Source organism: Lynx canadensis, chromosome B2, assembly GCF_007474595.2.
Source record: "Lynx canadensis isolate LIC74 chromosome B2, mLynCan4.pri.v2, whole genome shotgun sequence".
Taxonomy (NCBI): domain Eukaryota; kingdom Metazoa; phylum Chordata; class Mammalia; order Carnivora; family Felidae; genus Lynx; species Lynx canadensis.
This window is the reverse complement of record NC_044307.1, coordinates 54,705,655-54,732,937: the sequence shown is the minus strand read 5'-3', so window position 1 is coordinate 54,732,937 and position 27,283 is coordinate 54,705,655. Positions and strand designations below refer to the sequence as shown.

Genomic DNA, 27,283 nt, shown 5'->3' with positions numbered 1-27,283 from the left:
TTTTAAGATTCCATTTATATGAAATGCCCAGAAAAGGCAAAACCATAGTTTACAGGTTGCCTAGGGCTAGGGAGGATGGGCTAACAACAGGGAAAAATAACCTTAAATGATAGGCTGGCCCCTAGGAAGAGAATGAGAAAGAGTGGTTGTGCCTATCGACCCACAAGTGACACTGAGGTACACTGAAGCTTACAATATGTCCTCTACCACCTGCATTAAACGGAAGAAAAGCAGGAAGCTATCTAGTGATATACCACGTATTGAATGGCTTTAATGTTAAAAACCACTAGACATTGGCTACTACTCAAAGTGTGACCCAAGGACAAGAAGCACTGGCATCACCTACAAGCTTGTTAGGAATCTTGAATCCAAGGTCCCACCTCAATTTATTATCAGAACTTGCATTTTACAAGATTCCCAAGTGATTAGTGTATTAAGTTTAAGAAACATTAGCATAGACAGAAGAAATTGGGGACGAAAGGGAAAGAGGAGGGAAGCAAGGCAAAAAATGCAAATTGTGGTAATTTCATTCTCTTTCACGGAAGAATGCCACCTTTACAAAACAGAATTCACAGGTATACAATCTTCTAGTGACCTCTTCTGGCTGATTTAAGATAGGCAATTATAATTAGTGCATAACAGTTTCCTTTAGAGTTCTGGTGACAGACTCTCCAAAGAATAAGCAATAAGGAGCATTTAATGAGAGCTGTTTGTTAAGGCCTAAGTGCTTTAGAAAGAATTATATTTTCTCTCAACAATCTTGCGTGTAAGTATAACAATTTTATTTTAGAGACAAATAAAGCTCAGAGATGTTCCTTAACTTGCTGAGTACGTACAGCTAATAAAAGCAACAGTAGAATCCAGGTCTGTCTGGACATCAAAGCCTTTGCTCCATTTTACCATAATGCTTCTCAGAAGGCTAAATATCATAAATTTACTTCCTGGAGACCAGGCAAAACAACATGGAATAAGTAATTCTCAGAAAAAAAGGGAACAAATTAATGAAATTTGGGAAAATACAAATGAGAGTATTAATTAAGGTTAAAATACCTATTCAGATTTACTAAAGAAAAAAGATAAATAATTTGCTCACTAAAATAGACAAAACACTTACAGCCTGGAATAGGGAAACAAGGCTCTGAAAGAACTCTAGTTTCGAAAAAGGAAGAATACTAGTCACCAAGTGAAAACACCAAAAAAATTTATGGAACGCAGTCCTCTTGTATCATTTTTCTCTTCTCTCCTTAAACCTTTGTCACAATAGGAAGCCCTGTCATTTCTTTTTGTTTCACTTTAAGGTCTTTATTCTAAATGCCATTACCTAAGCAAAGCCTTTTTTCATCTCAAAGTTAAATTATTGCAAAAGTCACCTAAAGCAGTCTCCTTTCTACACCTATGAATCCACCTTGAACACTGCTACCATCCTAATACCACTCGATCTCTTTGGTATCCCTAAGAAAGAGAAGGAATTGGGTTCCAGAATTAAAAGTCCTTCTAACTCTAAAAGGTATAAAGCATTATTTTCATCATGTCACTGTCCTATTACAATAACCTCTTGCCAGTATTAAGGTTATCACTTGTGTTGGGAGTCCCCCAAATCATCCCCAGGTTTGATGGTTTGCTAGGATTCACAGCACTCAGCATATAGTTGTATTCACAGCTATGATTCATTATAGGTTTTAAGCTATCAGGATATTTAATGTGGTATTGCTTTTAATAACAAAAAAATGAAACAACTGACACATCTAAGAGGAAATTAAATGAACTATAATATATTCATACAGAAGAATACTATTCATTGACTTAAAGTGTATGCATCAATTCAACAAATGTTTAAGCACTCATGTTTACAACACACTGCTTTTCTCTTTTTTTAAGTTTATTTTTGAGAAAGAGAGAGTGAGTGAGCACGCATGCATGCAAGGGGGCAGGGAGTGGGACAGAGAAAGAGGAAGAGAGAATCGCAAGCAGGCTCTAAACTGTCAGCACAGAGCTGGGGCACGAACTCACTAATTGTGAACTCATGACCTGAGGCAAATCAAGAATCAGACACTTAACCAACTGAGACACCTAGATGCTCCTAACACACTGATTTTCTTAATTACAGAAAAACTCACACACCTGATCTTATATAAAAATATTTATAAGTGTTTTTGATGCAACTGTAAATCAGATTTTTTCTTAATTTCACTTTCTGCTGCTTCATATTAGGGTATAGAATTTCAACAGATTTCTGTACGTTGATTTTGTATCCTGCTACTTTACTGAATTCATTTATTAGTTCTAGTAGTTTCTTGGAATCTTTAGGGTTTTCTATATGTAGTATCATGTCACCTGCAAATACTGAAAGTTTTATTTCTTCCCTACCAGTGTGGATCTTTGTTATTTCTTTTTGTTATCCAACTGCTGTGGTTAGGACTTCCAGTACTATGCTGAATAAAAGTGGTGAGAGTGGACATTCTTGTCTTGTTCCTGACCTTAGCGGAAAAGCTCTCAGTTTTTCACCACTGAGTATGATGTTAGCTGTAGGTTTTTCACAAAAGGCCTTTTTTATGTTGAGGTTATGTTCCCTCTAGACCTACTTTGTTGAGGGATTTTATCATGAATGGATATTGTACTCTGTCAAATGCTTTTCCTGTATCTATTGAAATGTTTTTTATCCTTTTTCTTATTGATATATCACATTGATTGTTTTGTGTGTACTGAACCTGCTGCACCAAAACCAATAAAATACCTAGGTATAAACTTAGCCAAAGATTTGAAAGACCTATACTTTGAAAACCATACAACACTGATGAAAGAAATTCAAGACGATGCAAAGAAATGGAAAGATGTTCTATGCTCATGAATAGGAAGAACATATAGTGTTGAGATGTCTATACTACCCAAAGCAATCTACAAATTTAATGCAATCCCTATTAAAATACCAACAGCATTTTTCACAGAACTAGAACAAATAATCGTAAAATTTGTATTGAACCACAAATGACCCTGAATAGTCAAAGCAATCTTGAAAAAGAAAAACAAAACGGGAGGTAACACAATTCCAGACTTCAAGTTATATTACAAAGGTATAGTAATTGTAACAGTGGGGCACAGGCATAAAAATAGACATATTGATCAATGGAACAAAACAGAAAACCCAGAAATAAACCCACAATTATATGGTCAATTAATCTTTGACAAAGGAGAAATGAATAGCCAATGGGAAAAAGATAGTCTCTCAACAAATGGTGCTGGGAAAATTGGAGAGCAACATGGAGAAGAATGAAACTGGGGACACCTGGGTGGCTCAGTTGGTTAGGGGTCCAACTCTTGATTTCAGCTCAGGTCACGATCTCCCAGATCATGAGTTTGAGCCCTATGTCAGGCTCTGTCCTGACAATGTGGAGCCTGCTTGGGATTCTCTTTCTTCCTATCCCTCTATCTCTCTCAAAATAGATAAATAAACATTTAAAAAAATAGAATTAAAAAAAAGAAACGAAACTGGACCACTTTCTTTCACCATACACAAAAACAAACTAAAAATGGATTGAAGACCTAGATGTGAGACCTGAAACCATAAAAATCCTTGAGGAGAGTACAGGCAGTAATCTCTGACACTGGCCATAGCAAGAATTTTTTAGATATTTCTACCAAGGCCAGGGAAATAAAAGCAGAAATAAACTATTGGGGCTTCATCAAAATAAAGTTTCTGCACAGCAAAGGAAACAATCAACACAATTAAAAGGAAACCTACTAAATGGGAGAAGACATTTGCAAATGACATATCCGATAAAGGGTTAGTATCCAGAATATATAAAGAACTTATACAACTCAGTCAAAAAACAAATCGTCCAATTAAAAAATGGGCAGAAGACATGAACAGACATTTCTCCAAAGACATTCAGATGACCAACAGACACATGAAAAGATGCTCAACATCACTCATTATCAGGGAAATGCAAAGCAAAACTATAATGAGATATCACCTCTTATCTGTCAGAATGGCTACAATCAAAAACAAAAGAAACAAGTACTGGCGAGGATGTGGAGAAAAAGGAACCCTTGTGTACTGTTGGTGGAAATGCAAACTGGTGCAGCCACTCTGGAAAACAGTATGGAGGTTCCTTAAAAAGTTAAAAAATAGAACTACTCTGTGATCCAGTAATCGCACCACTGGGTATTTACCCAAAGAACACAAAAACACTAATTTAAAGTGATAATGCACCCATATATTTATAGCAGTATGATTTACAATAGTCCAAGTATCCATCGATTGATGAATGGATAAGGAAGATGTGGTGTATATATACACAATGGAGTATTACTCAGCTATAAAAAAGAATGAAATCTTGCCATCTGCAGAGAAAGACAAACACCCTATAAATTCACTCATATGTATGATTAAGAAACAAAACATGAGCTAAGGGGAAAAAAGAGAGAGAGACACAAACCAAGAAACAGACTCTTAACTATAGAGAATAAACAGATGGTTACTAGAGGGGATGAGTGAAATAGGTGATAGGGATTGAAGAGTATACTTGTCATGATGAACACTGAGCGTTCATAAAGTAAAAACTTAAGGGGCACCTGGGTGGCTCAGTTGGTTAAGTGTCCAACTTCGGCTCAGGTCATTATCTCATGGTTCGTAATTTCAAGCCCCACTTTGGGCTCCCTATTGTCAGCACACAGCTGGCTTTGGATCCTTTGTCCCACTCTCTTTTTTTGCCCCTCCTCCGCCTGTGCTCTCTCTAAACATTAAAAAATTTTTTTTAAAAATGAAAAAAAATTTTCTCCACAGTGAACATATTGCACAAGTAACACTTTGTAACGTTAATAAGTCATTATCGATATATAATTTCAAATATAGTAAACACACACTACAGAATCATCTATTATACAGATTTGTGTATGCCATGAATCAACCCGTCTCCCTTGAGATTTAACACTTAATGTGAGTTACATAAAACAACCTTTTGTATACTAGATTTCTTAACACTAGCATTAATAAAGGAATTGTTATTTAATTTACTAGATGGCTCCAACATTTCAACAGGCAGTGAAAGGCAGCAGACTTAAGATTAAAGTTCTAGTTCTCATCATAAGCATCTTGAAGAACGTTAATTCCACAGAGCAACTCCATCAAAGGAAGGGCTTCGATGATAATCTTTAGGAGTGCTGGCTTTCAGTCATGAAGTTTACCTGTCCACAAAAATTTAATGTTCCAATCATTTTACTCTTGACCCTTATGTGCACCACTAGTGACTGCAGGCTTAAGAGCAGCAAGAAAACACTTGCATCAAATTCCATGGTTCTCTAGAAAAAATACCTACTCTTAGGACATCCTCTTACCTTAGCAAAAAGATGATCCCTATATTGCTGTTGAGTAACAAAATTTTTGTAACATACTACACAAGCAAAGGAATTGACGAATGGTCCATGTAGTGTAATTGTCGGATCACATGGAGAGTGATCAAACCTACTCGGCAAAAGAGAGGTAGCATTAGAAAAGTCCACATTTTAGGAGCCAAACTATGTTGCTTCATTTGTTAAGCATTTGCTTATTTGTTTACACACACATACACACAACACACTCAGAAATTTATACTCTTCTATTGAAATATTAAAAACGTTCTTCATGTTCAAGAAATATCAAATGACTCCTAAATGCCACACAATCCCTTCAAACAGTGACCAACAGTTAGCTCAAGATTTCATAAAAGTATCTAAGATCCAATAAAATGGATTTAAGCATGTCTTGCCAAACTGGTACAATTCCAGTCTGAAAGTTATAGAGCCATCATCTTTTCCTTTTTGCCTTATTTGCCACAATATTTACTAATAGTTGTAAATGAATCAACAGAATTATAATCTCATGTCAAGATTTCTGGCACACACCTGTTTCCTAAAAATGGCTTTTAATCCTTTTAATGTTCACTTTAATCATTTAATAAGTATGTGTCATTTTAAACTGCCTCAAAGACTTTTAAAAGCTCTTTAGATATAGTATGCTACCTAGTTATTTATAGAATGCTGAAGACCGTACAAAAGGCTCTATAGGTAGGTTAATGCATAAGTAGGGTGAGACATCTAGAAATGAAAAAGGTTGTGAGACCCCAAATTCTCAATTTCCATCTTTAAACTATTAGAAGGAGAGATTATGAAGGTAGGAATGTTTAATACCTTTAATACTGCTTTTCCCTGATATTTACTTTCTCAAGCTCTACTATTAAAAAAATTCAGTAAGTTAGTAAGATAGGCTTATAAACAGAATATTTATTATTAATTTTGCTACATTTGGTTTGCTTTTAACATTTCTTTTGTAATACCATATTAGCTTTCTTTAGGCTAAACCAAATATCTGTAAGTGTTTTGTGTCTCTTGAAATTTGCATTTATGGGCTGGATTTCTCTACAACGGATTCAACTGCATATCAATGTAAAAATCTGTTCAAAATTTTATGAGACATATTAGGATAAATATATACTTAAATGCTACAAGTCTTTAAAGAAAAGAATATAACTAGAGAAATCTAACTTTAGGCCTTCTAGGAAACCTAAGAAATATAAATTTAAAATAACTATCATAAGAGTATAAAACAATTTGTCTGGAATATAAAGCTATGGTTACAATGGCATGAGTGCATCATGCTTTCATTATATGAAATCACTTTGTAACACATTTGCTCTTCAGTATCCACTATTCTGAGTATCACACTCACCTTTTCAAATGTCCTAAGAGAAGGTGTCCATTATCAAATTCCTTGTTACAGTGCATTATGGGACATAAAATTGGTTTCCCAGACACCTGCATCTGGCCTCCTCTTCGGAAAGAACTTTTTTTTCCAGAATTAATTGTGCCTGTTTTGAGTCCTGCATTATTGGAATACAAATTCTTAAGTTCCTACTTCAGATATTTGTCCTTTGGACAGGTAACCAAAATTATGGCAAAACAATAAATACTATGAAATAGCATCAACTGGGTGATCCTAATTATAATTAAAAATTTCTTGGCTTTCTAATAAAACATATGATAACCTAAAAATAAATAGTTATTGGGACAAATAAAGCTGTTAACATCTTTTTTTTGTTTTTTAAAGATTTTATTTTTTTAAGTAATTTCTATAACCAATGTAGGGCTCGGACTTCCAACCGGAGATCAAGAGTCACATGCTCTATTGACTCAGCTAGCCAGGTGCCCTTTCTTTTTGTTTTTGAAATAGGTATAGGGATTAAGTTTGTTTGTATGTTTATTATTGCTACAGCCAGTGTGGGTCTTGAACTCAAGACCCTGACATCAAGAGTCACATGCTCTGTTGACTGAGCCAGTCAGGAGTCCTAAATGCTGTTAACATCTTTAAGTAACATTCTCTGGGGGACAAAACTCTATTTTCTTAAGTTCAACAGGCAAGAAATGTCAAACATTAAATACTGATTAGAAAAGCAGTTGCTCCACAGACCCCTACCCTTCTTTCTCATTTATATAAACTGGCAAAGATCTAACTTTTTTTCTCTTTTAACGATCTTAAACACATTAGAAGATTTAGCTATATTATAAAAGATTGGGGTTCTCTGAAAATTATGTTAAAAAATACAGCTGGGAGAGCGGGGAAGAGTGGAGAGTTCAGGGAGGCAAGGAAAATAAGAGTGGTACTTTCTGAAGAAACCAGCCATTGATCAATGAGTTCCAACCTGGATATCAAATAATGCAGATCTCAGTAATAAATTTACAGAACACAAAGCAGAGATTTACTTATTGTTACTACCTCTTTCCTATTTATTCTATTTTGTCCCTCTTCTTCTCCTTTCATGTAAAAAAATTTTTTTTTAAATCTTATTTGAGAGACAGAGAGAGCGAGAAAGTAAGTGCCAGTAGGGGAGGAACAGAGACACAGAGGGAGACACAGAATCCAAAGCAGGCTCTAGACTTCGAGCTATAAGAACTGAGCCTGACACAGGACTTGAACTTAGGATTTGAACTCAAAAACCATTCTTGAGATCATGACCTGAACCGAAGTTGGACACTTAACTGAGCCACCCAGCCACCCCTCTTTTTCTCCTTTCAAAGTTTGCCTATCACTAGTTTCTCTCTTTCTTTTTAAAGTAAACTCCATGCCCAAAGAGGAGCTGGAACTCACAACCCCAAGATCAAGAGTCACATGGCTCTACTGAATGAGCAAGCCAAGCACCCCTTTTCATCACTACTTTCTCTTAATTAATCTTCCTCTATCCTGATCCATTCTTCATCCCCTCTCTTTCTTTATAATCACACAACTCTTGTAGACTAATACCCCTGGCCAAATTTTGTTCCCAGGGAAATTCTGAATGCATGATATATGATGGAAATTTTGTAGTCACACTGTATAAACCATGAAATGTAAAACTGCCAGGAGGATTCTGACTGTATATCACATGATTATACACAGACGGTTTGATTATTGACTCCCTTTTATAATTATTTGTGGACTGTTTCAATACCTTGAATATTTCATACAATAGAAAACTAAGTTATTTATCTTTATGGCAGGTTTAAATAGAACTTAAAGATTTAAATAGAATGAATTATTCTTTTAACATCATCTAGTTTTAAGATCTCCAAATGGTTATTATACAAACTTAAGGTTTCAACTGCTTTTCTGTTTTAGTCCTCATGGGGGGAAGGCCTCCATTAAAAGCTGCCAAAATGCTTATCAATGTGTTCTGCCAACACTGAACAGCATAGCATTAATCATATTTTAATCTTCGGCTCAGGTCATGATCTCACAGTCCGTGAGTTCGAGCCCCACGTCGGGCTCTGTGCTGACAGCTCAGAGCCTGAAGCCTGTTTCAGATTCTGTGTCTCCATCTCTCTCTGAACCTCCCCCGTTCATGCTCTCTCTCTCTCTGTCTCAAAAATCAATAAAGGTTAAAAAAGTTAAAAAAAAAAAAAAGAGAGAGTGTTGTTTTTAAGTTATGAAGTATTCAAATGTATACAAACTGGCCTAACTGTAAAGATCTATAAAAGATGAATTTCTCGTAGAGTAATTATAAATAAAGTACTTAAACTACTTCTAATCAAAGAACTGAATTACAAAGCTGGATACTTTGGAATAGATTGAACAAGTCCCTTAGCGCTACTTTAAAGTAGAATTTCACTTTCTGTAATTTAAGAAAACAATGACTCATCTCTGTTTCCCCAGCTATACCCTATCCAAATATCTCAGCACTTTCTAAAGATAATTTATGGAATAGCATCATACCAAATATAGTCAGTGCTGAAGCAGCTGTTCTAGAAATAGATCCCAAACTTTCATTTTATAGTATTTTTGTAGGGAGCAAGCAAAAAAAATAAAACCATCATATAAAAAGAGTATAACTAAAGACCTTAAATCCACGCTTAAGCTCATCAGCCACCAATGAATCAGGTGTGACCTGAAGATATATACAATAACAAGTCTTACCAAGACATGAAGACACAGCTAAATGACTCATTTGTTCCCCCCTGACCTGCTCCGACAGATCCATAAACAGATGCTCATGAATTCATTTTACAAGGAATTAAAATATTGTGCCAACCTGGAAGCTAGGGGTATGCCTAAAGGGGCATATTACCAGGCCAACTAGCACTCTAGACAGGACTTGAAGGTGTTAGATTCACATGAGATAAACTATTTTTAGAAGACATCTTATAGATGAAATAGTCCATTTCTCTATCAAAACTACCTAGGAATCTTTCCAAAACTATAGATGTCCTAGAATTATCTCTGGAGATGAAGCCAAGGTATGTATTTAAAAGCTCCCAGGTGACTCTGATGTAGCTAAGGGGAAACCAGTGAACTAAAGTCATTAACTTGCACTAAGAGCAGAATGCTTATCAAGAGGAAGTTTTTATTACTCTAAGCCTTACAAAGAACAACCCAAGAGGCAAAATCATTTACCACAATTTCTAAGTATCTTTTGCTAAAGTAGGTCTGGAATGCCAAACAATTCTTTTGTTTAGTTGAATGACAGTCACATTTGGAACTCAAGTCCTAGGCTTCTTTCTGTATTCATATGCAAATGATTATAGCCTGCTTTGGCTAATATTCAACCAGCATTTATTATCTCTATGCTGAGCATTCTTTTTAGGCACTCACACAAAAAAGAATTATAAACCTTGGTCTTTGTCCCCAAAGAGTGTGGAGTCTGACAAAGACAGACATGCAAACGTTTCAATTCAAAATAACAGGGTAAAAACCGCACTAGAGAACTTTGTAATTATCCCATCAGTGGTAATCTGATTCAAAGAAAACCCCTCTGAAAACAACTTCAGAATAACAAGATATCTAGGTTCAAGTTGAGTACTGCATGCAGTTATTTCTTTTGTTTGTTTATTTATTTTGAGAGAGAGACACACACACACACACACACAGTGAGAGGTGGGGAGGGGCAAAGAGAGAGAACCCCAGGCAGGTTCCACAGTGTCAGCACAGTGTCCAATGTGTGGCTCGAACTCAAGAAACCGTGAGATGACCTGACCCGAGATAAAGAGTCAGATGCTCAACCAACTAAGCCACCCAGGCACCCCTGCATGAGCAGATATTTCTAATGGCTTTTTCAATGAAATCTTCTGTGGATTATATCCACAGCTAAGATTTCTGTGGATATCCCAAGCCTTTAAAAGGCTCACTGTTTTGTCTACAAGACAGGCTAGAAAAGCTGCCATGGTGTGACTGTCCCACTGGCTCTTAAAGATTCCATCAAATTATCTGTTGGGGGGAAATGTTCCATAGTGACTCTTTCAGGAGCCTAAGGTCTGCAAAGAGTTAGTGAAGAAGCTACCCAATGCTTTAGATGAGACTCTCATGTGGACACTTCCTTCCAAATATCTATACAGGCTGCATTGATGAATAAATAAATAAACATGAATTCTTTAGATCTCAGCTTAAAATCCATTTCATTAGAGAAGCCTTTCCTGACCCCAAATAATCCATTAAAAATCCTCCCCAAAACACATGCACTATTCCATGTAACAACTATAAAATAACACGAATAAATACATGAGCAGTATCTAATGAGATCAAGGATGGCCTATTATAATCAAAATACATGTTTGCCAATGTAGAAAGACAAGTGGTAAAGTAGGCCATTATTAATTACTGAAACTAAATTTCAATACTTTATACACTTACTAGCAACTGAATAATACAGACATAATGCATTAAGGCTTTAGGGAAGCTCAGGAACCTCAGTGTTCCACTCTGATCTCTAAAGAATACCTGGCATTTTTAGCCACTGGTCCACACACAGTCTTGCTGCTTCTGTATCAGAATGTCCTCGAATAAATTCCAATTCCTGTAACCCATGAGCATGCTGAAAATCGATTTTTTCCTAAAGATATTAAGAAGAAAATTAATTAACCTATGATTACTAACCTGGTTTCCTTAAGAAAAAGATTTTAACATACTAGTGATCAGAAAATACTGATTATCCTTTGTCCCTGTAACTCCACATCTGGACATCTATCCCAAAGAGAAAAGTCAAAACAAAGGTTCATGCTCTAAGATACTGATTCCAATGTTATCTGTATTTGCACAAAGTTTGCTACAACCTACATCTCCAACAATGGGTACTGTTTAATTATGTATATATATTTCGTGAAAGTCAATTAGAAACATTAATCAAACTTTTTCAGTGAAGTAGGAATGTATTTTTATATCAAGTAGATCACCAAATAGTATTAAACGAATGAGGCCAAATATAAATAAATATTAATTTCAAGCTATATGTAACTACATCTGCTGCAGAGGGGGAACAAATGCTGAAAGTAAATATACAAAATGTCAATGACTATCTCTGGGAATGGAAATATGAATGATTATTTTCATTTTTAAACCAGTATACATTCTTTTCGAATTTTCCACATATGTTCTGAAGTATACAGAAGCCTATTCAATATCTGTTCAGTGAATAGTATTAATAAGAGCAGATATTCATTAGTACTGAGTATGTGCCAGTATAAAGCATTTATTACCATCTAGATCCACAATTGGCAAACTTTTTTCATAAAGGGCCGGACCAGTAAATATTTTTAGGTTTTGCAGACCATACAGTCCCTACTGCAACTACTCAACTCTGCATGAAAGCAGCCATAGATAACATGTAAACAAATGGGGATTGCTATGTCCCAACAAAATCTTATTTACAAAAAAAGGTGGCAGGCCAGGACCAACCATGAAATTAGACTTGTGCTTTATACTGTTAGTTTCTAACTCTTCCTGTATATTACCTGTAAATCTTTTGCATACTGTCTGATCATGCTATATCTAACAATTAACACTTATTGATGACTTATCATGCCATTATTCTAAAAGCATTTTAGATTTTTCACAATAACTTTGTGAGACAGGTACTATTACTGTTTGCATTTTATGATGGGAAAACTGAGGTACACAGAAAGGTCAAATAAATTGCCCAAGGATAAATAACAATGACAGGATTTAAACTCTCACAATTTGATTCTAGAATCCATGCACTTAACTAGTATACCATACTGCATCTCAACAAAGTTGTTCTTAAAAAGAAATCACAAAGTCACAAATGCTAGATTTGTAAGAGACAGGCCAGAATAATCAATGGCCTAGTTAGCAATACAACAAGATCTTCTATCAAAAAGTAGAGGAACAGGGAGATTCAAGATTTAAATCTGAAAAAAATCTTCTATACAACATTGTTCAAAGTACAGCCATATGATACTAATTCTCAAAGATGTTAACAAGCATTATATAGAGATTTAAAAAATTCCCTATAATCAAATTAAGTAAGTATAGAAGCAATGGTTTTAATACAAAATTTAAAAGTCTCCTTTAGTGCAGGACTTCCAAAGCCTTCAAGCGTCAATGTCTGTGTGATTTTCCACACAGAGAATATGCAGTATCTCAAGAAATTATCAAATATTTTTTTCCAAAGTATATCCTGCAGTATTAGTGTTCTGAGTAATATGTTATGGAAAACAAAGCTAGTTTATCCAAAGAAGCAATATGGTAAGCCTCTGGTAGACTCCAAAGACGTTTTCTAATGTACAAAATTAAACTACTTATCATAGTTCCTTACAAAAATTTATCACAATAAAAACTCTTAGATTAAGACCAAGTACAACTACATGCCAGCCAACAGCCTATTTATTTTAAATTCTCAAAATTTAAAAATAAACAGATTTTTAAAAAGTTCTGACATTTTTTATAACAGAATTTGAACTCTCTGGTGATAGTCAATGCTCAAAAAACACTTGTTGGCTGAAGTCATCCCCAAATTACCCACTACTTTTCCTTTGTCATGAAGCTTCTTCCACAAACTTTAGGGTTATACCCCTTTTTGTAAGTCATCTTAACTCTTACAGTATAGCCACAAGCAAAGCTGGTAGCTGGTCAACTAGTCAACACAACATTATCTCTGAAAGTAATTTATCTAGTGAAGATTTTGAAGTTTATTTACTTTGAGAGAGCATGAGAGCACAGGTGTTTGCACACAAGTAGGAGAGAGTAGAGAGAACAGGAGAGAAAATCCTAAGCAGGCCCTGCGCTATTAGCACAGAGCTCCATGTGGGGTGTGAACCCATGAACCATGAGATCATGAACTGAGCTGAAACCAAAAGTGGGATGCTTAATCGACTGAGCCACTGAGGTGCCCCAAGATTTTTAAAAATTTCTTTTTAAGTAGGCTCCACGCCCAAAGCGGGGCTTGAACTCATGACCCTGAGATCAAGAGTTGCACACTCTACTGACTGACACAGCCAGGTACCCCATATGCAGTGAAGGTTTTAATGAGATTTCTTTTTTTCTATAAAACCACTCCATCACAAAAGATGAACAATTCACCTTAATAGTAAAATATCAATAATTCACAAAGGCCTAAGAATAGTTGGAAGATATTTTCTACTATATCTAGTTTTAGTCAGAGTTATAATCCACTAAAATTCCTCAACAGTTATTTTTATTTTCGTTTCATTATCTTCCTTTCTGGGTAGTTTATTTTTGTTTTCTGTCATCTAGTTAAAACAAAAAAGAAGTTATCTATACAGGAAACCAAATTTTAAAAAATCATGAATGGATAGCAAGCAGTGAACTAAAGCATCTGTGTTCCTTTCTCCCTTAGAAAATGAAATCTTAGGGGCACCTGGGTGGCTCAGGTCATGATCTCAAGGTTCGCGGGTTTGAGCCCATGTCCAGCTGTGTGCTGACAGCTCAGAGCCTAGAGTCTGCTTTGAAATCTCTGTGTCCCTCTCTCTCTCTCTGCCCTCCCCCACTCTCGCTCTGTCTCTCTCTCAAAAATAAATAAACATAAAAAAAAAGAAAGAAAGAAAAAAAAGGAAAATGAAATCTCGGGGCACCTGGGGCTCAGTTGGTTAAGCGTCTGACTCTTGATTTTGGCTCAGGTCATGATCTCATGGTTGGTGGGTTTGAGCTCCATGTTGGCTCCGTGCTAGAGCCTGCTTGGGATTCTCTCTGCCTCCCCCTCCCCAAAATAAATAAACTTGGAAAAAAAAAAAAAAGAAATTTTAAGAAAAAAGAAATTTAGATACATTTATTCTTCACAACTGATTAAACAAGAATCTCACAATTTCAAGAAGTTCATTCAATGCTGAGGTAAAGTCTTTAACAGAATAAATCAGCATTTATATGGGTAGAAGCTGAAACCACCCTTGAGAAAAGCACCAATTATCATAGTGCCTATAAGATTCTGAACTCATCACAGATGCTTTCTTATCCATATGGGAACACTGCCTGGGAAAAGAAGCTAGCATCATTCAGGAAATCTGTGGAAAAGGACAGCTTGCAAATCACCCCTCTCTCAAGATTTTCCCCATGACCCATAAACAATACATTTAACATAGTTTTGGGGAAAAAAAATCTTCCTTAAAATTGATTATTATTTCTGCCAGGAAAGAAATGATCCTATTTTTTTTTTTTATATCTCTATGCATTAAACATTTTAAACATACAACTAGAATACTATGCACTAGTTTAATTGGTATTACATTATGAAGTAAAAGTCCCCAAACAAATCTATTTCTAAATGTAAAGAATATTAATTTATTCTATACCAAATTAGGAGATACTAAAACAGAGGCTAGAAATATACAAATTCCTTTAAGATAACCAATGGACAAGCAATCAAAACACAGATGTTAAAATTATAAAGTCATAGTGCTTATCCCAACCTGGGAGATTATCTCCAACTCTATCCCTACCAAATTAAAGTACAAAGTCTATAAAAGCTAAGTGACCTGCTGAAACCCAAACAAGCAGCTGGCAGTGCCATGATTTCAATTTTTCTTTCTTTTTTTTTTTTTTTAAAGTAAGCTTTACATCCAATATGGGACTTGAACTTGAAATCAATATGGGACTTGACTCTGAAATCAAGAGTTGCATGTTGTAGGAGTGCTTCGGTGGTTCAGTTGGTTAAGGGCCTGACTCCTGATTTCAGCTCAGGTCACAATCTTATAGTTGTGAGATGTAGCCCCACATTAGGCTCTGTGCTGAGCATGGAGCCTGTTTAAGATTCTTTCTCTTGCTTTCCCTCTGCCCTTTTCCCTTACATGTGTGCTCTGTCACTCTCTCTCTCTCAAAAAAAAAAAAAAAAAAAAAAAAAAAAAAAAAAAAGAGTTGCATGTTATACTGACTGAGCCAACCAGGCACACCTCAATTTCCATTGCCAAAGTCCTAGTATGAAGCTTTATTTACCCAACTCATCAACTTTCTACTCCTAACAGACATTTGTCAGCCCTGAGGGATTCTTTTTTAATTTTTATTAAAAAAAAAAAAAAATTTTTTTTTTTTTTTAAAGTAAATTCTACCCTCAACGTGGAGCTCAAACTCATGATGCTCACATCAAGAGTCACATGTTCCATCGACTGAGCCAGCCAAGTGCCTCAGTATTGAGGGATTGTTTAAGTAATTCATCCAGAGCCTTCTAAAGCAAGTGAAGAAAAAGATTTACATCATTAGATATTCTAAATTAGGCTTCATTTTCCACATAGCAGCTTTTTGACAAACCTGATTCAAAATTCCTTCCTTTTAGTAATAGATTTAATCTGAAGGGACAGGCTCAAGTTTGAGAAAGCGGTCTGATTCTATTTAGTAGAAAAACCTTTCTTTTAATAGCTTTCTAATAACCTTTCTTTTAATAGCTTGTATCTATGAAAGCACCAATAAACTCTTTTCACCCTTGTGATATAGTAATCAGAAACCCTTAATTGCTTATCTGCTGTAAGAAATCCCATGATTTTTAATTCCCAAAAATAAAGCCCAGTCAATTTTTTCTCCTGTATACATATATGATCAGAATCTAACAAACTAAAGACAGAGATATAAAAAGTTATTATGAATTACTACTAAATTAATGAGCTATCTAGAGTCCATACTGAACTGGATTCAATTACACATTTTTTGATGACAAGTTTCTCTTTACAATTGTATTCTAAACAATTCTATAATTTGGTAAAACACCAACTAAAAAACACCAACCACATACCCTGAATGCTCTATTCTTCTCCTCTTTCTGCTGTTTCTCCACTTCGACGTGGCGGGCTAGACGAGCCAGAGTTAAAGCAACTTTATCCTTCTGATGGTCAATATAGTCTTTATGCTTAACATTATCCTATAATTGAAAAAAACATTTTCATTTTTTTTTAACTAACAAAACAAGCCTTGGGATAACGAATCCATTTACCAAAGCGTTATTGTACTAAAGAACCATTTACCTTTTTTTGTAGTTTATTTCTTTAAGTAATCCCTACACACAACATGGTACTCATATTCATGACTCTGAGATCAAGAGTCACATGCTCTTCTGAGTGAACCAGCCAGGCACTCAAGAAAAATTTACTTTTATCATCAGCAAATTTCTAAGAACATGTCTTGTGTATTATGTATTTCATGTAGTATTTTATAGGTCAATTATCCACCAACATCTTTCATTTTCTAAAAGTTAGATAAACTAGCTTCTAAGGACAACTTATCATCTTTATTTACTTTATAATCATCTGGATATTGAAGAGTTTGGTGTTGCTTTGTTCTTCTGATCTATAAGGTAATGCCATTAAGCCAGTAGTCCACCTCTAAAAGGTCTAACAGTATAAACATCCTTGATTCTGGCTTTTCAGCAATGCCAGAACAATATTTATTTAAGAGAAATTATTGATTAAAAAAATAGATCTAACTTCCAGTTTCCAGTCCAACATGTAAGGAGCTTATAAGCTACCACTTCATTCTGTCGAGTAAAAAGCTGAAAAAACCAAAAGTGAACAACTCTTCTTAGATCCACCAGAGAAGTGAGGTCACAGTATAAACTGGTACTCCAAAAAAGACAGGGGGCAAATACAGAGAATCCCAAGTAAATGGAGCAAAAACCCATGAGTGGAAACCTCAGCAGGAAGCAATAAAGGCAAAAAACCTCAACTGTAACTGATGGACTGCGAGAGGCTCAGTGGGATGTCTAAGAGTTAACAACCGCAGGATGACCCAGTCATGGAGAGCCCTCACACTTTTGTGAGTTTACCTCCAAGGAGTTCTACCAGGTTCTCACAGTAAACACTGGAGAAAAATCCCTTCATGCTTCCAGCAGGGGGAGAGGAAAAGTAAACATTTTGAAATATGCCAGAGCATTCTGTTCTTAACAAGGTCTGCCCTCACCAACAACTATTTTACCAGAAGGTAACCTTGTAGGAGTTTTATCAGAACCTAACCAACCTGGGAAAATGGAAAGACCCAATCTAGCTCCATTTAGCCTTCCACATGAGGGAAAGGGAAATACCCAATTTCAGGCCACACTAGCCATCCTTCCCGACTGAAAGAAGGGAATGAGAAGCACTGCTGAAGGTCACAGTCCAGGGGCACAGGCTCAACAGGACAGAGACTTAATCACAGGACTATACAGTGCTACCACGCCCCATTCTTTACTATCACATTATAAAGGCCCATTTACCACAGTTCCTTTTACCTAACACATCTTATCTACCTTTCCACCGAAAATTATAAGGAACACTAAAAGGCAAAAAACACAGTTTGAAGAGCCAGAGCAAGCACAGAAAGGCAGACATGGCAAGGATGTTAGAATGATCAGATCAGGAATTCAAAACAACTATGATTAACAACATGAAAGAACAGATGCGTAATGTAACTAAGAGAGAGAGAAATCCTAAGAAAGAATCGAAAAGAAATGGTAGAGATCAATTACACTATAAGAGAAATGAAGAATGCCTTTGAGGGTGCCCTTAGTAGACTGTACACTGCCGAGGAAAGAATCTCTGTGCTTGAGAATATGGCCACAGAAACTCCCAAAACTAAAAAACAAAACAAAGACCAAAAAAAACACAAAATGGAATATCCAAGAATTGTTACAAAAGATGTTATACATACATAAAAAAAATACGAGAAGAGAGAAAGAACAGAAAACTTTATGCAATGACTAAAAATTTCCCCCAATCAATGCCAGACAAACCATAAATCAAGAAATAAAATCCTCTTTGTTCACAGATGACATGATCTTTCTTAAAGAACAACATGCAGGGGCACCTGAGTGGCTCAGTAGGTTAAGCATCTGACTTTTGATTTTGGCTCAGGTCATGATTTCCCAGTTTCAGAAGTTTGAGCCCTGTATCGGCCTCGGTGCTGCTGGTGTGGTGCCTGCTTGGGATACTCTCTTTTTCCTAATCTCTCTGCCCCTCCCTGCTAGTGCTCTCCCTCAAAATAAATAATTAAAAAAAAAAATAAAAAACGAACACGCAAATATATAGTAGTTAGGGGTGAAGTAACCTGTGTAATTAGATATTTGTAGCAGCTTTATTCATAAATGCCAAAACTTGGAAGCAACCAATATGTGTTTTAGTAGGTGAATGGATAAACTGTGGAACATCCAGATGATAGAATATCAGTGCTGAAAGGAAATGAGTCGACAATAAAAAAAAAAAAAAAAAAAAAAGTCATCAGTTTATGAAAGGACATGGAGATTTAAATACATATTACTAAATGAAAGAAGCCGATCTGAAAAGGCTATACATAGTGTATGATTCCAACTATATGACATTCTGGAAAAGGCAAAACTATGGTGATAGTAAAAAAGATCGGTGGTTGCCCAGGGTTGAGGAGAGGGGAGGATGAGCTGGCAGAGTACAGATTTGCAGGGCAGTAAAATTATTCTTTATGATACTATAAAGGGGACACCTGTTATCACAAATTTTTATAAACTCACAGAATGTACGTTAATAGTGAGCCCTAGTAAACTATGAACTTAGTGATAATGATGTGTCACTCTAGGTTCACTCACTATAACAAATGTATCATTATGCTGGGGGATGTTGATAATGAGGGAAGCTGTACATGTGCAGGGGCAGGAGGTATACAGGAAATCTCTGTATCTTCCTCCCAGTTTTGCTGTAAACCTAAAACTTCCCCCCAAAATAAAGTCTATTAAATTTTTTTTCTACTAGAAAGACTGGGTTACTCTGTATCACTCTGTAGGCAAATCAGTCATTTATGTGCAACCCAAATTTTATCTACAGTGGGATAGAGTTGCATCATCAACCATGTCAAACATCAAGTGTGACTTTCCAAGTACACAAAAGTTACACTGAAGTGAGTATACATAAAAAGGTCAAAATGGTATTTTCAATATGAAGCTGCATCTTTGCAACAAGAAATGCTCACAGAATCACTTTGGGTACAAGTAGTTCCAGCTGACTTCTGACCACTTGGGCAGCCTACATATACCCTTGTACCAGGTAATAGATGACATTCTCCTAACTTCACCAAAATATTCTTTTACAAGGCATAGAACAATGCAGCTTATTAGAAAAAGAGTCACAAAAATCTTTATCAGAGCTCTGATCCTTTAGTAAAGACATCTTTACCTGTCTTAAAAACAAAAATTTACTCTTTGGGAAGACAAAAATAATACCCCTTTATCTAAAATGTAAATACTACCTTGAGAAGGAAATCTAGAGTAGATTCTAAAAGAATGTTTTAATTTAAGGAAGTTAATGATAATCAAACATGGGCCTAGAGTATGTTAGTTTTCCTAACAGATACACTTTTTAGGTTTTAAACTCTAGTAAAAGTTGTGCTTGGAAGGTTAAGTAAACCAAGGTCACATGAACACAAGGTAGACAAGGTATAAATTAGGGTTTACCTATAAAAATATGTTGTTGGATCACAATTCTGGGGACAGAAAGAAGGCCATGTTCTGGATTAAGGTAATTCTAATGCAGGAAGAACTACCCTTGAATTGATGGTTCACTATCATTTTACTTTTTCCTAGGCCACTACAAAATAACCATTCTGAAATACTTCTGAAGTTACACTCATTCAGGAAGATTTTACATAATATTTATTCTTCGTGAAGTTTCCTTTAAAGCACAATTAAGGATTCTCTGCTTTACATTATAAATTATAAATATACTCTCGGGGCACCTCGGTGGCTGAGTTGGTTTAAGCATCTGACTCTTGGTTTCAGCTCAGGTCATGATCTCATGATTTGTGAGTTTAAGCCCTGATCTGGCTCCACATTAACAGTGTGGAGCCTGCTTGAGATCTCTCCTCTCTCTCTGGCCCTCCCCTGCTTGTGTGCTACCTCAAAATAAATAAATAAATAAACTTAAAATTTTTGAACATATGCTGGGCAGAAAACTAGCTGAAAAATGGGGCGCCTGGGTGGCGCAGTCGGTTAAGCGTCCGACTTCAGCCAGGTCACGATCTCGCGGTGCGTGAGTTCGAGCCCCGCGTCAGGCTCTGGACTGATGGCTCGGAGCCTGGAGCCTGTTTCTGATTCTGTGTCTCCCTCTCTCTCTGCCCCTCCCCCGTTCATGCTCTGTCTCTCTCTGTCCCAAAAATAAATAAACGTTGAAAAAAAAAATTTTTTTTAAAAATAAAAAAAAAACTAGCTGAAAATTAGTCTGAAACAGATTATATATCCAACGGGAAAAATTTTTAGTAATCCATTAGTCACAAAATATAGGTAAGAATTTTACTCCATTCAAACTAAACTTATAAGCTAGGAAGATAAATTTAGTACCTTTAATCAGCACTTATACATTTGTTTAGATCCCTTCAACCTCATTCTAAAGTTAGTCTCTAGTCCTAGAACATTACCTTTTGGAGAACAAATAAAGACTGTTGGTATTATTGTTTGCTAAAATTATTTTTCCTATATTTAGTTATCAGTAGCCTACGTTAACACTTAATGAACTAGCTGACTATATCAATCAAAAGATTACTTCTGTGATTCCCAGCTAACTCTGATCTGTTTATTTAATCTTTCATGACTTTGAAGGACTCAAAAGACCTAACAGCTCTGATACTGAAAACAAAAGACATTTGAATTTATTTTCCTTCTTTTCCTCAAAAGGGAAAGTTTCTATTTTCTTCTTAAAAATAAAAAACAAAAAACAAACCCCAAGCCCCAAAAACCCCACCTCTGGCTACCTATATTGAAAGCACATAAGTAGATATGAAAGACAATCTGCTAGGAGTAGCTAAAAAGGAATGAATGGCAGCCAGAGAAAGAGTGAACTTCAACTTTGAGACTTCTGCCATTTAAAATAACAAAAATTAATTATATGAGGCAGGGGATGATACTCATATATTTTTCCATCACAACTTAGGTTTGGGGATCACGGTTGCTGGTTTAAGCCAGGCATGAGTAATGGGTTATTTATGAACACACACTCACTCCAGGAAGCCAAATCCTTTGAATTTCCATTTTTAGGGGTTCAAGATGAGGGGCAGCCTCTAGATCTTACTGAATTACATACTTATATGGTTCTGGGAAAACACACATGCACTGGAAAAACGAGATGACTGATATTAAAACACATACTAGGGATTTTGCCTATTAGGTCGCAGAAGACCTTATTTTGCACAAAAATAGAACAGGTAATTCAAAGAATCAATATGTTCGGAAATATATTTTAACTTATCAGAAAGAAGCAAGGGGAAAAAAACTTACTGCAGGCCACCTTGTTACTGATTCAAAAGCAGAATCAAAACTATAGTGTTATTTGTCAGGAACACGGGCAGAAAGTGAACTCATTTCAGGATAGACGAAAGTGTATTAAATGTTTCTGTAGAATTAAGATGAAAAGGGGCCACTATATTCTTAGGTGTGGGAGTCTCCACCATTCCATTAGTGACAAAAATACTGAATTGTTATTTAACGTGAAGTCACAAAATTCTAGGCGTGTTCTTCTTAGGCCAGATTTGCCAATCTTCCCCAAAGCCTGTAGTATTAATAAGCATTTAGGTCCTTAGAGTTTCTCTATGGTCAGACTTTCAGATATGTAAATTCTCAAGCTAGAAATGGAATTGGCTCTCAAAGGTAAGAATGGTAAGAATAAAGACACAGAGAGGATGATGCCACATGAAGAGACTAAGTCATGCAGGGAGAATGCCATGGGAGACAGAGGCAGAAACAGGAGTGATGAAACTGCAAGCCAGGGACTGCCGGCCACCGCTAGAAGTGAGGAGAGAGGTGAGGACCCTTCCCTAGAGTGGTCAGAGAGTGCATGGTCTGGCCAAACTTGGACTTCTAGTCTCCAGAACTTAAGAGAATAAATTTCTGTTGTTTTAAGCCAAAAAGAGAAAACAAAAAGAATAAAATGTTAGCAGCTATAGGATCTTCAGAGCCATCTTTCTTGAAGCACTTGCTGTGCTCACCCTGGATTAACTTCCATATTAGAAACTATTAAATGGGGCGCCTGGGTGGCGCAGTCGGTTGGGCGTCCGACTTCAGCCAGGTCACGATCTCGCGGTCCGGGAGTTCGAGCCCCGCGTCAGGCTCTGGGCTGATGGCTCAGAGCCTGGAGCCTGTTTCCGATTCTGTGTCTCCCTCTCTCTCTGCCCCTCCCCCGTTCATGCTCTGTCTCTCTCTGTCCCAAAAATAAATAAACGTTGAAAAAAAAAATTAAAAAAAAAAAAAAAAGAAACTATTAAAGAATACTACTGAGTCCAGGGTTACAGCAAATAATCTGCAAGAAAATGCTACCCACTCAGTTATTTTTTGGGAGAAGAATATGATGGTCTCAAGAGATACACTGGGGAGGGGGAGAGTCTGTTTGCCTCTATTTTAGATCATTCTCTGCATCAGTTTTTCTTCCATACCCTCTCCTCTCCCACTGGGGAAGTTGTGTGGGGTTTTCATAGAATTAAGAAGAAAGTTGTCAAGTCAGAAAATGTTAAAAGGCATATCCTAGTTCAGGGACCATGGAAAAAAATTTATGAAGAATATTGTTTGTTTTTTAATTGGGAACCAGAGGTATGGTTAAAATCCCAGTCTGACACACACAAAAAATCTGTGGGTGATCAGGAGTCGGAAGGTTACAAAATAAGGGACACACTGGGTACAGGAAGAAAAGCTGTTCCAGAACCTCAGAAGCCAGGCTAATATGGCCTCTCTCTGTGATCCTGTTTCTGCTCACCCTGGGCACTATGAACTCCTTATATCCTCTGGTATATTCTTTAGATTTTTATCTAAGACTTGGGTTTTATACAAAGCAAATTTGAGTTGTGTCCTAGAAATGGCAGTCAGATTAAGAATACGGGTTAAATCTGAGTACACATATCCATGAAAGTTAAGCACAGACAGGCATACCTCATTTTATTGTGCTTCGTAGATACCACGTTTACAAATTGAAGGTTTGTGGCAGCCCTGCATCCAGTAAGTCTATCGATGTGATTTTCCCAACAGTATTTGCTCACTTTATGCCTGTCACATTCTGGTAATTCTTGCAAAATTTCAAAATTTTTCACTATTGTATTTGTTATGCCGATCTGTGATCTTTGATGTTACTACTATAATTGTTTTGGGGTGCCATGAACTACATATAAAGACTGCGTAAACGTTGTCTGACTGCTCCACTGACTGGCCATTCCCTTGTCGCTTTCTCTTTCCTTAGGCCTACTCCCTGAGACCTAAATATTGAAATTAGGCCAATTAATAACCTGATGATAGCCACTAAGTGTCCAGATGAAAGGAGGAGTTGCACAATTTATCACTTTAATAGCTAGAAATGATTAAGCTCTGTGAGGAAAGCATACTGAAAACCATGATAGGCTGAAAGCTTGGCCTCTTGGACCAAAAAGGCAAGTTGTGAATGCAAAGGACAAGTTCTTAAAGGAAATTAAAAGTACTACTCTAGTGAACAAAGGAATGATAGGAAAACAAAACAGCCTTATTGCTTCTATGAAGACAGTTTTAGTGGTATGGACAGATCAAAGCAACCATAACAAAGTAACCATAACATTCCCTTAAGCCAAAGCCCAATCCAGAGCAAAGCCCTAACTCTCTTCAATTCTGTGAAGGGTTAAGTGAGGAAAAAGAAAAGCTAGTTTGAAGCTAGTTGTTTTCACAAGGCTTAAGAAAAGCTGTCTCAGTGAACAGTGAAGCGCAAAGGGAAGCAGCAGGTGGCTTGGCTACACTAAGCCACAGATTTTCAATGAGGATGAAATAGCCTTCTAATGGAAGGAGATAATATCTAGCACTTTCATAGCTAGAGAGAAGTCAATGCATGGCTTCAAAACTTCCAAGGACAGGCTGACTCTCGTTAGGGGCTAATGCAGCTGGTGACCTTAAGTTGGAATCAACACTCAATGACCATTCTAAAATCCTAAGGTCCTTAAGAATTATGCTAAGTTTACTCTGCCTGTGCTTTATAAATGGAATAAGGCCAGGATGATAACACATCTGTTTACATCATAGTTTACTGAATTTAAGCATACTGTTGAGACCTACTGCTGAAAAAGAACTCCTTTAAAATATTACTGCTCACTGACAATGCACCTGGTCATCCAAGAGCTCTGTTGGAGATACACAGTGAGATTCATGTTGTTTTTATGCCTGCTAACACAACACACATTCTATAGCCCATGGATTGAGGAACAACTTCAACTTGCAAGTCTTATTATTTAAGAAATTTATTCTGTAAGGCTATAGTTCCATACATAGTGATTCTTTTGAGAGATCTGGGCAAAGAAAATTGAAAACCTTCCGGAAAGATTTACCATTCTAGTGGCCATTAAGAACATTTGTGATTCATGGGAAGAGGTCAAAATATCAATATTAAGAGGAGTTTGGAAGAAATGGATTCCAACCTTCTTGGAGGACATTAAGGGGTTCAAGACTTCCGGGAAAAAGGAAGGAAGTGCAGATGTGGTGGAAATAGCAAGAGAACCGGAATTAGCAAGAAGTAGAGCCTGAGGATGGGACTCAATTTCTGTAATTTCATGATAAAACTTGAATAGATGAGGAGCTCCTTATCAATGAGCAAAGAGATTTCCTGAAATAGAATCTACTCTTGTGAGGATGCTGTGAAGACTGCTGAAATGACAACAAAGGATTCAGAATATTACCCCGCTTGAGAGATTGTTTCTGAAACTTAATCAAAGCAACAAACTTCACTGTAATTTTATATTAATTGCCACAGCCACCACAAACTTCAGCAACCACCAACCTGGTCAGTCAGAAGCCATCATCATCGAGGCAAGACGAGAAAAAAAGGTTAAAACTCACTGAAAGCTCAGATGATGGTTAGCATTTGTTAGCAATATTTTTAAATTAAGGTATGTTATGTATATTTTTTTAGACATACTACTACTGCACACTTAACATCTGTGCTATTGTGGTGGTCTGGAACCAAACCTGCAAAATCTCCAAGGAATGCCTGCACAGGTGAAAGTAAGACTTCTTGGGGCGCCTGGGTGGCGCAGTCGGTTAAGCGTCCGACTTCAGCCAGGTCACGATCTCGCAGTCCGTGAGTTCGAGCCCCACATCAGGCTCTGGGCTGATGGCTCAGAGCCTGGAGCCTGCTTCGGATTCTGTGTCTCCCTCTCTCTCTGCCCCTCCCCCGTTCATGCTCGGTCTCTCTCTGTCCCAAAAAAAAAAATAAATAAACGTTGAAAAAAAAAAATTTAAAAGAAAGTAAGACTTCTTTTGTTTTTGAGGACAAAATGTTTATGTTTTAATGTAGTAGAGTTGAGTTATAGCAAAAATTCCAAGCTAGAAGTAAGGTATAACTTGGGCAGGAAAGGATGAATCTCTTATGAGATCTAATCCGTAATAATGGGATTCAATGTGTCAACATAACAGGGGGCAGAGGGAAAAGCAAAGCCTGGGATAGGAGTCCCTTATTTTGTCAACTAAGGACATTTTTTTTTTTTTTTTTTTAAAGTAGGCTCATGCCCAGCGTGGAGCCCAATGCAGGGCTCAAATTCAGGAACCTGAGATCAAGACCTAAGCTGAGATCAAGAGCTGGACACTTAACTGACTGAACCACCCAGGCACCCCAAGTAAGGGCATTTTAAAGGAACTAATATCAATGGTCACCATTTCTTACGAGTAAAGACACAACCTCAGGCTGATCCTTTAAAATTTCCCTTAATAGTCTCATATTAAACAAATTTAGCCTTGTGAAAAACTAGCTGCACTATCCTGATTTTTCTTTTTGCTACAGGCCAATAACCACCTCAAAATCAGTTCAGTTGAACTTCAAATTAGTTTTGATCATGAACTCACAATCCTGATCATAAAAGATCATGAGGAGTCACATCCAGGGTGACTACTATTTAGACAAAATTTTCACCAAAGTAATTAATACTTTCACTTACTAGTCAAGTTTAATGAGCTAAGATTTCCTGGATACTATTAAAATTTCTAACATTCATGTGAAACATCTATGTGAACTATAAAATCATACAATATCATTAAATAGGCAAATTAATGACAAAATGGCACAATACCGCCGATCAATGAAGTTATCATCTATATATATTTCAATGTCTTTTTTCCCTAACTTGTATTTAAGTGAAAATAATTTTGTCTTTTGTTAAATAAAATATGTTAAGTAAAATCTAGAAAGCTATAAATCAAATCTTAATAGCAGTTGTTTCTTTCTGTCTGGAAAGTTTTTTTTCCCCTTTTTATCTCTATTTCCTAATATTTCTACAGTGAGCACATGTAATAAAATTATTTACAGAATTTCAATTTTTTTTTCAGTAGACTTCACACCCAGTGCAGAGCCCAACATGGGGCTTAAACTCACGACCCTGAGATCAAGACCTGAACCTGATCAAGAGGAGGATACTTAACTGACTGAGCCACACAGGTGCCCCATGAAATTTCAATTTTTAACAAACAAGACAGCATAAAGACAAAAAGAACTGAGGATCTCACTCTTTTGTTTGGGAATGATAGATTTGGTTTAAATTAATCCCTTACAAAAACAGAAGTTTAACATTTATACTTTATAAAGGTAGATGGAAATTCTGTATCTAGAAGCAACATAATCTGTTAGTAAA

The 27,283-nt window shown here is 36.4% G+C and overlaps 1 protein-coding gene across 4 annotated transcripts in view; it reads right to left on the bottom strand.

Annotated features, from left to right (window-relative positions):
• Positions 1-27,283, bottom strand: part of ZNF451 (zinc finger protein 451) — an 89,155-nt gene that overhangs the window by 38,740 nt on the left and 23,132 nt on the right. For all 4 annotated transcript variants that reach the window (XM_030315757.1, XM_030315758.1, XM_030315759.1 and 1 more), the window contains 4 exons: positions 16,473-16,598; positions 11,219-11,330; positions 6,704-6,854; positions 5,335-5,461 (listed from right to left, as the gene is read on the bottom strand). In XM_030315757.1, coding sequence (XP_030171617.1) covers positions 5,335-5,461; positions 6,704-6,854; positions 11,219-11,330; positions 16,473-16,598 — 516 coding nt within the window. The remainder of the gene's footprint in view (positions 1-5,334; positions 5,462-6,703; positions 6,855-11,218; positions 11,331-16,472; positions 16,599-27,283) is intronic.